A 14878-nucleotide genomic window follows, 5' to 3' on the forward strand; every position below is an offset into this window, starting at 1 on the left:
CGCCTGTCACCACGCCCGGCTAATTTTTTGTATTTTTTAGTACAGATGGGGTTTCACTGTGTTAGCCAGGATGGTCTCAATCTCCTGACCTCGTGATCCACCCGCCTCAGCCTCCCAAAGTGCTGGGATTACAGGCATGAGACGCCACGCCCGGCCAAAAGCTTATTTTAGAATCAATTTGAATACCTAAATAATAGTCTAAAAAGGGAACTCTTGGTATATGTAACATTGTTATCTTGTTATCTAAAACCTAAAAACTTTATTCTAAATATATTTCAGTTCATGTTTCTTTAGGTACTTGTCCCTTTAAAGAACATTAATTGGAATTTATCAAGTAACATGGCACATACTTCATTAGCTTTTTTGTTTAAGATAGGGTCTTGCTCTGTCACCCAGGCTGGAGTGCAGTGGTGCCATCTGGGCTCACTGCAACCTTAGCCTCCTGGGCTCAAGCGATCCTCCTGTCTCAGCTTCCCGAGTGGCTGGAACAACAGGCACGCACAATAGGCACGCACCACCATGCCTGGCTAATTTTTGAATTTTTTGTAGAGGTGGGTTTTGCCATATTGCCCAGGCTGGTCTTGAACCTCTGGGCTCAACTGATCCACCCACCTTGGCCTCCGAAAGTGCTGGAATTATAGGCATGAGCCACTACACTCAACCTATTAACTTTCTTATACTTATTTTTTGACAATTACATGGAGGAACAAAAACTTATTAAATAGAGGTAAAACTACATATAGTCATGCACTGGGCATAATGACATTTTGGTCAAAGATAGACCACATATATGAGGATGGTCCGTAAGATACAATAGAGCTGCCTATTCAGATATCTTTTTTTTTTTTTTGAGAGTCTCACTTTGTCACTGAGGCTGGAGTGTAGTGGCACAATCTCCTCACTGAAACCTCCACCTCCTGGGCTCAAGCAATTCTCCCACCTCAGCCTCTTAAGTAGCTGGGACCACACGTGTGTCACCACGCCCAGCTAATTTTTCTATGTTTTATAGAGATGGGGGTTTTGCCATGATGCCCAGTCTAGTCTTGAACTCCTGGCCTCAAGTGATCCGCCCACCTTGGCCTCCCAGAACAAGATTACAGGTGTGAGCCACTGTGCCCAGCCTCAGACATACCATTTCTTATACTGCACTTTTTTTTTTTTTTTTTTTTGAGACAGAGTCTCGCTCTGTCGCCCAGGCTGGAGTGCAATGGTGCGATCTCGGCTCACTGCAAGCTCCACCTCCAGGGTTCAGGCCATTCTCCTGCCTCAGCCTCCTGAGTAGCTGGGTCTACAGGTACCTGTCACCTCGCCCGGCTAATTTTTTGTATTTTCAGTAGAGACAGGGTTTCACCGTGTTAGCCAGGATGGTCTTGATCTCCTGACCTCGTGATCTGCCTGCCTCAGCCTCCCAAAGTGCTGGGATTACAGACGTGAGCCACCACGCCCGGCCTACTCTCTTTTCCATGTTTAGATACACAAATATTTACCACTGTCTTACAACTGCTTGCAGTGTTCAATACAGTAACATGCTGTACAGGTTTCTGGCCTAGGAGCAACAGGCTAAGCACACAGCCTAGATGTGTAATAGGTTACACCATTTAGGTTTGTGTAAATACAATCTGATGTTCACAAAATGGCAAAATCACCTACGGATGCATTTCTCAGAATACATCCCCCTAATGTGCATCACTATATTAAGGATTAAGTAGAACATGCCTACTTTAAAAACTGGAGATCAAAGCAAATATTCATTTTATCTAAACTGTCCAGATTTTGAATGATTTTTCCCACGTGTACATAAAAATTTACGTCTGCTATAGAAGTAGTTTCTAAAAGCAAAGGAACTCGTGATGTTTTCTCAATCTGAAGACTTAGGAAGTCACATGTTTTTAGAGTTTACATATACAACAAAATACAGGCAACAAGTAAAACATTTAATGAATTATTATAACCCCAACACAATGTTTGCTACTGTATTTAAAAGCATTTATTTAAAATATGTCAACCTCCTTCCAAAAGACGGAAGACACATGAGCCCATTTCTTATATCATGAGGTATAAGGTAACAACAACGAAAATCCTAAATGCAGAAGGACCATCAGTTGCCTAAATATAAAATTGAACTTTGGCAAAGATATGAGTGTCATACAGAATAACAGCCAATAAAGAAATACATCAGTTTACACCATTTCCCCATATCATGGCCCTGTCCCCCTGCACTCTTCCCTTTGGAAGTGTGAGTTACAACCCTGTGCCAGAAGATGCAGAATTTTAAATACGTGGTCTGCTGATTAACATTTATTTTTCCTCAAACCTCAGTACTACAGCTATACAAATTACACTTCTAAAATATTTGAAACAGATACTGAATTTATTGGTTGGCTATGAGTAGGAAAATACATCGGTAAAGAAAAAGGACCCTGTATATAAATATAATACTAGCTAATTACAGTTTGACCAAGAAGGTTCCACTGAACAGAACAGTAAAAGCCCTTGTTACCGCCAGTCCATATGGTTTATTCAGTTCCCATCACCCTCATCAAAGAGCTGCCTGGGCGGATGTGACATTCTTCGCGCTTATAGTGCAGATAATGTGCTGGGTTTTGTTACATGAATGGTAAACAAGAGTTAGTCCAGTGCATTACACAATATAATGTACTGTGAATAAAGACTAGATAGTTTAAACACTACTTCAACATACCAGTTATTAAAATTTATGTAACCAAAAAGAAGAGCAAAGTGAACATCTTAAAACACTGTTTATGAATGGTGAAGAACACCTGCTAAGGGAGTTCTTGGAATTATCTGAAACGTTTGTACTGGATACTCGGATAGCTTTATTAAGAACAATGCTGTAATTGTTTTGCCTAGCTTGGCTTTAGTCCTTATATATGACCTCAAAACCTTACAAGTCAGTATGGAAACTAGTTCCATAAATTTAAATAGTACAAAGTGAAAATCTAAAACTTGAACACTATTATTGAGAACTTGAATCTCAAAAGAGCTTTGAAATTTTAATTTAAACATTTAGAAGTGCATTCCATCCAATTTAATAATGTCCCTAAGTTTGAAAGTGCTAATAACCCCAAGTAAGTTTTCCTGGTTGTCACTAAATCATATTAAAAACACACACACACACACGCACAAAAAACCCCCACATTTTTGGAGATGTTCTCTGCCTATCTTTGGGACTATTAAAGTTGCACTCAGCAATTCATTTCTACAACTTTAGCTTAAATTATGCCATAAGTTAATCTGATGAACAATATTTAAATTCTCAAAGTATAAATAATTGCCACCAATATGGTAAAGCTGTACTTCAAGAGATTTGCAACAAGGACTTGAGTGCCCTCAAACTTCTGATCTTTAAAACAGAAAACATGCCCTAAACTTTTTGTAAAACATTTCTAAAATGGATTTAGCCAGCAAAAACACTGAAATTACATTATGGCAACACATTAAATATATTTGTTACAGAATTTTTGAAAAAAAAATATACACCGTGAAAACATACTAGTTTTTATTGCATTTTAGGAAGTATAGATGATTGAAAATTATTTAGGACACAGAAAGTATCTAAAACATGAAACCTTTCTTGACAAAAGTATCATAGCCTATTTTGGTGTGACTGTACAGACCCCAAATATTTCTTCCTCTTCTGAAGGGTTACACTTGTAAATCTACACTCTTGGTTCAATTTATCGCTGTCCAAATAAGGTGGAGAAGCTGTTCAAACTGATCCACAGAATGCAGTATGCCTGGAAGAGGCAAAACAAGTATTTTCAAGACATAACAGGCCATTATATCTTAATATGCTGCCCCAAATTCAAATATATTGTAGACAATAATACAGATGAATACATTTTGTGTAAAGCTCAAACCTTTAGCATCTAACAAGTGCACTCTAGTTCCAGCATCTATGAAAAGATGACATCCTCCGTTAACAAATACGAAATGAGTAAGTGCTCCTCCTCTCCCGCTTCCATGAAGCTCTCTGGACCTGTGATTACATAATGCAGATCGTAGGAAAAGCTGCTTCCTCAGTCTCATTAGTCCAACCAGCTCCAGCTCACCTTCACTGGAAATTGTCATGATGCACACTACCAACACAGTGTTCAGGAAAAACGAGTGAACATACCTTTTATTCACACTTTACAAAAAAACCAACAACAAAACCCCATAAAAAGTTATGCACTGGTTCTACATCAATACCAGCTTTCCAATGTACTGATAATAAATGGATGTGTTTGGTGTCAGCACAACTTAAACAAAAAGCAAAAAACAAAACCAAAACATCACTATGAAATCCTAGAAAAAACAAAAAACCCTCAAAGGAAAAAACAGGTCCAAGACAAAGATTCAACATCAAAACCTTTTGGATAGTTTTCTAAAAGGAAAAAAAAAAAGAATCATTTCCAAAATGACTCATTCTCTGTATAAAAATTGTTAGTAAGAGTCAATATTTTTTTTCCCATTGCTCACATGGCGTCCTTTTGCTCCCCTGCCTGCAGTTGAAACAAAAGCAGTTTGACCAAGCTCCCTCTAAATTCATTTGACTTTTGAGAGAAGAATGAATAAATGAGAACAGACCATGTACACGTTCACTTTGCGAAGTTAAAGCTGGTTTTCATCTCTAAATGGCACTACGGGCAAAATAGACGGTATGATGTAATTTTTCTCTTGCTTGACATATTAAAAAATGATCTAAAGAATTGTCTTAGGGACCTGTTTTGAAAATACATCTAATTCATACTGCTTCATAAATGGAAAATTACTTCTTAAAAAAGGAATGATTAAAACAACAACAACAACAAAAAGACTAAGGAATACACTGACAACAAAAAGAATTCACATGATAGTAGTATTCTGGGTGACAAGCAGCACACTGCAATGACACCGAGAAGCAGTGCTTGGATCTGGTGAGCAAAGATCCAGGGACTCACCCTATAACATGTTCCAAAATGTGATATTCAATGCTTCACAATGGGAAAAAGCCACAGCTCATACAAAAGCATTTTCATAAAATTCTCACAAATGTTAAACAGTATTTTTAAAATATAAAAGAGGATGCACAGATTTTCTCTGCATGCACAGGCAGTGCTTGGTGAGAACAAATTTAGGCAGGCACAGTGGAGATAGGACAGGAAGTGTCTCAAAAAGAGTTAAGAAGCTGTACCTAAGCAGCTGTAGTTTTTTAACTTAAAAAAGTTAAAGATTTAAAAATATCAGAATGTACATATATCAACCATTACATTCAGTCCATAAATGTCTACAGATCATCACTGTTCAGCTTATCTGTCCTAGTAGATAGTTTTCATAAAAATTCATGAATAAGTTGCCTCTGGTCTGAAAACATCCTAAGGTTGAAGCAGATTTCTATGTAAAGAACCATGTTCTCAATTTAAAAATAAAGTAGTACAAAAGGGCTAACAAAACCCTAAGAGTGCAAATCATGAGCAGAGAAAGTCTGTTGCAGCTTCTTTTACAAGCTGGCCTTTATAACACACGAAACAGGTTTTAAAAAAAAATTTAGCCTTAGTTTACAATACAATCATTTCCAAATGATTTTTTTTTAATACAAAATTTCATAAATCAGGTCTTCTGTGGATCATATACAATCATAAAGGCTAAATTCAGATTCTATATTTTATAAACAAGTCTGAAAAAGGAGGGAGTAAAGTATGGAAGAATGGTCTCTGGATGTTACTACTGGCCTCAAAAAAGTAGTGCTACAGATTTCTGTGCAAAGAGAATATGCTGTTCAAACATTTTCCTATTTCAAGGCATGAAAATATTATATTGGATAGAAGAAATAGGAAAATTTCTTATAACAAATTAAAGATAGGTGCAAACACACCAATCCCTGTCTAGCAGTATAAAGCATATTGGGCTCAGAATTTGTCTGTTGCTAGCACCTGGCTTTCATACTATATCCTTATCAAATAATCAGATTCAAAATCCAAATCATTCTTAAGCAAACAAAAATCCTCAGTGGCCATACCTCACTCCCCTATGTTCAGATTTTCACAAGTTTACAAGTGAATCAAGGCTGTCCTCTGAAGGTGCTTGACTACCTCCTGCCAGGAAGGTGGATGCCGTTGACTTGGGGCAGGAAAGGCAGTAAGAGCTCCAGTTGTGCAAAAAGTGAGAAGTGGTCAGAGGGGATGAGGGGGTGCGGGCAGCCACTGATGTTATTCTCAACCAGCCAGTGGTGGTCCAGAGGGCCCAGGATGCCTAAGGTGTTCAGCTGAGGTTTAGAATAGAAAATGTAGTCGATTATACCCTGAAAAACAACAGAAAAAAAGATAAGCACCATATAAGACAACACTAAAATCCTCAGTGCTTTCAAGACATGTCTTTACTGTCATGTTTGGTGAACAGAACAAAACAAGTGAAACTTACTAGCTTGTAGGATGAGGTCTGTACTACATACACCAAATGGTCCCCTTGCAAAATGTCAAATCTAGCAGAATGAAGCATTCTTCTTATCTGGATCTCTAACAAGACCTAAAAGGCCTTTCAGGATGCAGCCTCTGCTTCTTTCCTAGCCTAACCTAATTTGTGCCACTTTCCCTGCTGCCACACTAGCCTTTGGAATGAGAAAGGGCTGAGGTTGTGAGGGGAACCTATAGGTACCAAGTTCTTTCCTGCCCCAGGACACCCCCACCCCCACGCCAGCTCTTTCCTTTCTTCTACTTGTTATGAGGTCAATTCCTTCTCAATCTTTCAATGTCAGGTTCAATTGCTTTCCAAAGACCTTCCTGAATCCTGCTCCTACCTACTTACTGCCCTACCTCCCACCACGGATTCACTTCCCTTGCTAATGGTCATCTCAAGGTGTAATTATCTACTCATTTGTGTGGTTGAGACTTGCCTCTCTCATCACACCTCAGCTCCACGAGGGCAGGGCTGTCTCTACCTGACCCCCTTTTCTCTCAGCAGCACCCCGCCATGGCATCTAATAAACTGTTCCCATCTGATGGTTCTGCTCCTCTCCTCTACATGCTCTTGGCCAAATGTAGTGAAGCATATTCAAGTGTCTTCTTCCTGCCACCGTATCAGCAACAGAAGGATAAAGAAAACGCTAAGCTTTCCCACTCTTTGGCTGCTACCCATGCCTTCTCTTCAATGTCTCCCGAAGAATCTGAAAGGAAGGGGCACCTGAGGATAAACAGGGGTTTACTTTCTATGCTCTAAGGTGCAAGAGCTCCTGAGATACTATCTAAACTCTTATTTACACTCTGACAATCTAATCTAAATGATTACTTTTCCAGCAGCTTAGAAACAGAAAGCTGGGAGTTAAGAAATTTTTAAGAAAGCAGAAATGCAAAAAGTAGTTTAAAAGGGCAGCTGAGCCAGATGGGGTAGCTCCCATCTATAATCCCAGCACTTTGGGAGGCTAAGGCAGGAGGATCGCTTGAGGCCAGGGGTTCAAGATCAGGCTGGGCAATATAGCAAGACCTTGTCTTTACAAAAAATTACCAAAAAAAAAAAAATGATCTGGGTATGGTGGCACACACCTGTAGTCGAAGTTAGTGGGGAGGCGGAGGCAGGAGGGTTGCCTGAGCCCAAGAGTTTGAGGCTGCAGTGCGTTATCATCACATCACTGTACCTCAGCCTGGGTTAAATGAGTGAGACCACATCTCCTTTTAGAAAAAGGACAGTTGAACACAAGAAAGTAACAGCCCTAAACAATCACTAATGTTAAAAGTGGTGAAAGTCTGACCAGGTGCGGTGGCTCATGCCTGTAATCCCAGCACTTTGGGAGGCCAAGGTGGGTGGATCACTTGAGGCCAGGAGTTCGAGACCAGCCTGGCCAACATGGTGAAACTCTGTCTCTACTAAAAATACAAAAATTAGTCGGGTGAGGTGGCGCATGCCTGTAATCCCAGCTACTCGGGAGGCTGAGGTATGAGAATCACTTGAACCTGGGAGGTGGAGGTTGCAGTGAGCCGAGATCACGCCACTGCACTCCAGCCTGGGCAACAGAGCAAGACTGTCTCTAGTGGGGGAAAAAAGATGTATCTTAGAAACACTTAAAAATGGCTAATATAAATCACATTTTGGCATGCAAAAGAGTTTAGTTTCAGTTAAATTAAAATGTAAGAGAAGAAACATCTTACCCCAAATGCCACCCAAATTAGGTAATTATGGTGCTGTATATCTAGCCATTAGTAATGAGAATATAACATAATTGTCCCCAAAAGGTGAAAAAGTCAACTTAGGAATTTTACAGATTATTTCATGTGACTTCTTATCCTGAAAATTATTAGAATAAACATCTACAAAGTAAGGATGTGACACCGATCACATGGACTTCTAAAGAAGAGTAATAAAATAATATTACTGGCTGAGCACAGTGGTTCACGCCTGTAATCCCAGCACGCTGGGAGGCTGAGGTGGAAGAATCATTTGAGGCCAGGAGTTCAAGATCAGCCTGGGCATAGTGAGACCCCATCTCTACAAAAAATACAAGAATTAGCGAGGCGTGGTAGTAGGCGCCTATAGTCCCAACTACCAGGGAGGCCGAGGTGAGAGGATCGTTTGAGCTCGCATGGTTGAAGCTGCAGTGAGCCGTCACTGTGCCACTGCACTCCAGCCTGGGTAACAGAGTGAGACCTTGTCTCAAACAAAAAACAAAGAATATTGCTGTCAATGAATTCAAGATTGCTTCATTCCAGTCTGAACACATATCCACAGTTTTAAAGACATAATGATGCATCAGAACACTTGCCAGTAAAATAGAGGTTTGAAAAACTTATCAGTCTCAAGACACACCTTGAAATCAAATGTGTAATTCGTGTAAGGCATCAGGCCACTCTCATAGGCACTCTGTAACTTGAAACCATGAGTGATCCTTCCATTGGTGGTTCCATTCTTCCCATGACAGCTGAAGTTTGTGAGACTTTCATTATATCTCAACTCCTTAAAGTCTTTGTGATTTGTTTCTACTCCACCTGTGCTCAAATATTCTACAACACCTACAATGAAGACAAATTTTTTTATTGTCAAATATAAACAAAAAGTAATTTTAAAGGATCATGCAATAGTAAAAAGTTTTAAACTACACATATTCCCACGTTCCAAAATGTTTCCTTTTACATTTGCCAGGACTTGCCCAAATCTATTTTTATACAGTTGTCATCACAGAATACTGAATAGTTTATACTTTGCTTTATGAACATGTGTCTTCCCAATTATCATTCTTTAATGGCTGCACAATGCAACTGGGCTGGTGGATAATATTTACTGGTTACTTATTTTGTAAAATGCAGGTCGTTTCCACTTTTTACAAAGAATTAAAGATAACACCACAATCAGCATCTTAGTATGCAGACTTCCGGCTTACGCTCCATTATTTACTTGGTATAAAATCCCAAGATTAGGACTGAATATGCCATTTTATAATATGCCAACTATGGAAGAGAATACCACCAGCCAGTTACAGAGCAAACATCCACATCCCTGGTGAAGCATTTTCCCAATTTACTAAGCACAAGATGGGCTATGAAAATATACTTTCATTTACATTTTATTCACAAATTAGCAAGGCTGGACATTTTCTGACCTGCCTGCTATTATAATACTGTATTCCTCAATGCTGAAATGGGTCTTGGATATTAATGTTTGACCAGATTTTCTCTTTACCCCTCAGATACTTTGTAGATACACAGAAAGTAGAAAGCATGTAGAGAAATTGTCAGAGACTACTACTCAACTGCTTCAGGAGCAGTAATCCCCAGATAACTTGATGAGACGAAGTAATTACAGATTTCAGAAAGCTTTGATTTTCCCTGAAATAGAATTTTAACTCAGTTTGTTTCTTTCTCTTTTATTATTATTATTATTATTTACAGTCTCGCTCTGTCACCCAGGCTGGAGTGCAGTGGTACAATCTTGGCTTCCTGCAACTTCTGCCTCCAGGGTTCAAGTCATTCTTGTGCCTCAGCCTCCCGAGTAGCTGGGATTACAGGCGTGCACCACCACACCTGGCTAATTTTTGTATTTTCAGTAGAGATGGGGTTTCACCATGTTGGCCAGGTTGGTCTCGAACTGCTGGCCTCAAGTGATCTGCCCACCTCGGACCCCCAAAGTGCTGGGATTACAGGCGTGAGCCACGGCACCCAGCCAGTTTCTTTCTTCCTAATGGCTCTATCTATTGTGATGTCAATAATGTGCTTCCAAATGTGCGTGTGTGTGTTCACGCATACACTCAAGTCCAAGGAAAAGTATTCCTGTGTGTATAAATGAGTTGAAACACGAAAAGGAAGAAACAGTTTGTTATCACAAGGGCTACTGTTTATTGTATACTATCCATAGAAAGAGCGTTCCAGATCAGGCTTTCCGTATTCTATATTTTAATGAAAATCAAGATCCTTGCTCTTCGTTGAAATCGCTTGACTGATATGTGTGCAAATAAAGGAGCTCATTTTCCACCTGAGGTGTATTTTTCTAATCAAGTTATAAATACATGCAAAATTGAGATTCTATAATTTTAACTCAAATTTAAACTATGATTATATTACCACATGCTGGAATCCCAAAGAGGCTGTCTTAATAACCATAATTATCTCTGACTTGGGGGTAATAAAATGGAACTACATACATTCTTTAAAGAGTTATTTCACGTTATTGCTTATGTGTTTATTCAAGATGATTAACATCCTTCTCCTCAAGTTTCCATAATATCGTTTCATCTTCAAAATTGCCCCTCCACCCCAACACACCGTTTAAAACCTGCTCATAGCTGCCATTACAAACTGAATTTTTATTTGGACTTAATTTGGAATGATCAGAAACAAAACATTACTAAATCATTTTATGTCAAAAAATATTCTACATAAAATCACATTATTTTCTTACCAGAGTCTGGCAAAGAATTAAGATCTGCACATAACACAAGTGGAATAGTTCCAAATTCTCCCAAAACACTGGATTTGAGGTTGCGAGAGGCTTTATCAATAATGTTCTTCACTTCTGAGAGGAACATCATAGTTTGTACCAACTTCACATCAGAGTACTCAGGGTCCCAATGCATGTGGGCATTAGCCACAAGAATAAGTTGTTTTTCTGTTCCAAGATGTGGCTTTCCAGCTACATTAGATAAAAACGAAACAAAGAAAGAGACAAAACCCGCCCATCAGCCCATATATTCTTACAGTGTCTGAGAGCAAACAATCTCTCAGAGTCCCAGAATAGACACCTAAAATTCCCACCGAATGACCGAATGTGCCCTACAACAAACCCGAGAAATCCACATCTAAACCTGGGTTGATGCTTCCAGCACAGGGCATTCACTACTTGTACAAAAATAGCCCTGCCTATTTGGGACAGCTCGATTTTTAAAATTCTGTCTCCTTGAAACTTTTGCTTAGTTTGGATGTCCTAAATCAAGCCTCACAAAATTACATCTAAACCCTCTTTCTTAAAGACAATCCTAAGTCCTATTTCCATTTTTTCTATACTTCACATTAAATATCTCCAGTTCCAACTGTTCCTCAAGTGACACAAGTTTCGGCTCCCAGCATAATGGTCATTTGAAATGTACTTTCAATTTGAAGTGGTCCATTTATCCAAAACTCAAGACCTTTAAAATACTTATTTTGTTTGTTTATTTATTTATTTTTTTGAGAAGGAGTCTCACTCTGTCACCCAGGCTGGAGTGCAGTGGGGCAATCTTGGCTCCCTGCAACCTCTGCCTCCTGGGTTCAAGCGATTCTTTCCCTCAGCCTCCCGAGTAGCTGCGATTACAGGTGCCTGCCACCACACCCAGCTAATAAAATGATTATTTTAAATAGATCAGGAAAAGAAGTTAGCTTACAGAATATCTTTGCTGCCAAAAAATTATAAAAGTGTATGGAGGTCTTACCCCTGAGCAGTTATTTTAATTAATATTTACTTCAACATTTATTTTATATGAAAAATTCTTAGGAGCAAAAAAAAGGTTTTTTAATGCTTTTCAAGGCTTCTAACACTTTAATGGGCAATGCTTTCTCATGTTAAGCTTTGTGGTAGAGAAAAAGAGATACATTTTAGGAAAGACAACTTCTCACTGAGTTTCTTCAGGTGTTAGACAAGACCATGAATACACAATGAAATTTCGGTTTTCTATTCTTTTGAAGATGTCTAGTCAGAGCTGGTCAATTTTACAGGAAGTGAAGGGCACTCACACGGCATTTCAATCGATTCCTTCCGAAGTTCTAGCAGTACTGCAACCCCAATGTTATCTTTTGTCATGACTCTGTTCAGCATAGCTTCAGACCCCTCAGAATTTGCCATGGCTAGCTGATTAAATTCAACAGTGTGTTTCTGAACCAAAGTAAATCTAAAACAAAAACAACACACACACACACACACAGAGTTGGGAATACCAAGAGGTTAGCTTTGTGGGAAACGTAGTTTTCCCAAACTTCCTTAACAGATATGATGGCACTTAAACCACATTATGGAAAATCCTCCATGTTTAGCACCAAGGTTCCCACATCCATTTAAAGTTGCTCTCAGTCTGTTACTGATACAAATAACAACTTGACATACTTTTACAACTGAAGAAAATGTAGTCATCTTAAGTTTTATGTTGGAATATTCTACCTTGTAATTTTTAAACAATTCTTTTCTAAAGTATGGGTTTAAGAATCCCTGTACTGTCATAAAGGGAATTTTAACTACATGGCATTTCAATTAACAATTGGGAGTTAAACCCTAGTAAACACCTGAAGAAACAGCAGTACTTTAAGCATGTCTCCAAAACAAGGTTATTTCTGATTATTAAAAACAAACAAAAATCCCCTAGGTCAAATAGTATTATTTTCTTGAGTAATAATATAGTGCCTCATTCTCTCATTTGCCAATTAATTTCCACACCCTTGGCCCCCGCCCTGCAAATACTGAGAAAATGTTCTTTTTTAAAAATAAGATGACTTACTTTTCTGTCTTGAAGAATATTGCACAGCCATCAACATGTTTCCTTTCTTGTTCCGACATTGTCCTAGCTCTAGACTTAGGACTGAAGAATCCATTATAGCCACGTTCTTTCAGTTCTACTAGAAAAAAACTGTAATACTGTTCCGTTTCAACCTCCTGAAAAATTATAAACAGCACAGTTATTTCGTAAGACAAAAATTAGTCCGCATATTAACTTCTATGTATAGTTTGAGAGCTTGAAATAATTTCAAACGACTGGTCTGCAGATTAAAGAATGTAACATCTTTTCAGGCCGGGCACAGTGGCTCATGTCTGTAATCCCAGCACTTTGAGAGGCCGAGGCAGGCGGACCACTAGAGCCCAGGAGTTCCAGACCAAGCCTGGCCAGCATGGCGAAACCCCATCTCTACTAAAAATACAAAAACTAGCCGGGCATGGTGATGCATGCCTGTAATCCCAGCTACTACGGAGGCTGAGAATCACTTGAACCCAGGAGGCGGAGGTTGCAGTGAGCTGAGATCACGCCACTGCATTCCAGCCTTGGGGACAGAGCAAGAGCCTGTCTCCCCACCACCAAAAAAAAAAAAAGAAAACAAAAAAAGTAACATCTTTTCAACGCTATTTATCTGAAACCAACTGGAACAGCTACTTGTCATTTTACAGGTACTAGGTACCAAGGGCAATTCATTGTTGTTTAGGAACAATGAATGAAAGACACATACTTCTATGCATGTGTATTTCCTTATGTCTTAGAACTGATGTGGAACAAGAATCACAGAGATCGAAGAACTTTACAAATCATAACTTCAGAAGCTTGGGCAGAAAGCAACATGTTCAAGATCATACGAGTGACTATGAGAGTTGCACTGAGAACCCAAAATGATCGTGTACCAAGTCAGTCCTTTTTACACGGTGCCTTAATTGTTCTAGCAACATGGTCGGCAACGCAAAGTTATAGCTTGACCATGCCAGAATTTCAGTAACTTTGCAACCCAATTAAAAAATAGTGCAGGGACATTGGAGGGAGGAGGAAAGTGAGTATTTAGTGGTCATGGCAAATGCATAAAACCCAGCTTAACTCATTTGCTTATTGTGCAACATAGCACTGCAAAGCAAAGCAGGCAGTACTCCCAGGAATTCACTAATAACAGAAAAAAGCAGTACTTTAAGAACTACTGAAGCTGAAACTTCAAATGTGTTCAGTGTAATGTATTCCTAGTTGCTCGTTGCTTTATCAATGCTAGGTCGACTGTCTTCTGTCAGACTTACCTGAAGACTTACGATATCAGCATTGCAGCTCAAGATTTCTTGAATAATGGCCTTTTTCCTGTAGTCCCAGTTTAGCGCCCATGATGGACAGTAGCCGTATAACTGCCGGGTCGCATATTTATCACAAAGAACATTATAGCACATGACAGAAAACAAGGCTGTAGGAAAGATAACTTTACTTATTCACACACGTGGCAGAAAAAAATATATTATTAATTTCAGTAATGGTTTTCACTTAAATGTTAAGTTTGACTGTATTCATTCAATCTATAGTCACTGAAAAGCTACTATACGATACACATGGGCGATAAATAAAAGACGGATAACGCAAGCAGGATAGATAAGTGAACAAGTTAGAATACAATGTACTACCTGCTACAGAGGTAGGCACAGAAGGTTTGGAAGTGAAAAGTCTAAGCTGGTGAGCCCTTCAGTCTCTGAGACTAACATTCCTCATTTCTATACTCCTTCTACCATGCTACCAATTGTTAATGTAAGATGTGGAAACTGGATAGGTAGTTTCCTTAATAGGCATGCCTCATTTTCTTCTACAGCACAACTATTGTTATTTCATGCAAAATGAAAACGGTATCATAGACCAAATTTTGTTACACACGCCATGAAGGCTCCCAAACTATTTTCATAGAATTTAGGTTAAAAGGAGATGAGCAGTCATTAGTTCCAC

General features: G+C 39.0%; 1 protein-coding gene across 7 annotated transcripts in view; it reads right to left on the bottom strand.

The window, feature by feature from the left end:
• Positions 1–1964: 1964 nt before the first annotated feature.
• CNOT6 (CCR4-NOT transcription complex subunit 6) overlaps positions 1965–14878 on the bottom strand; it is an 81488-nt gene continuing 68574 nt past the window's right edge. For 5 of the 7 annotated variants that reach the window (XM_055284926.2, XM_055284924.2, XM_055284925.2 and 2 more), the window contains 6 exons: positions 14194–14351; positions 12926–13080; positions 12171–12325; positions 10864–11094; positions 8779–8981; positions 1965–6283 (listed from right to left, as the gene is read on the bottom strand). In XM_055284926.2, the coding sequence (XP_055140901.1) occupies positions 6071–6283; positions 8779–8981; positions 10864–11094; positions 12171–12325; positions 12926–13080; positions 14194–14351 (1115 nt within the window). In that variant the 3' untranslated portion in view covers positions 1965–6070. The other 2 variants (XR_010121634.1, XM_063642444.1) reach the window with 2 other exon arrangements.

Source organism: Symphalangus syndactylus, chromosome 7 (assembly GCF_028878055.3).
Source record: "Symphalangus syndactylus isolate Jambi chromosome 7, NHGRI_mSymSyn1-v2.1_pri, whole genome shotgun sequence".
NCBI lineage: Eukaryota > Metazoa > Chordata > Mammalia > Primates > Hylobatidae > Symphalangus > Symphalangus syndactylus.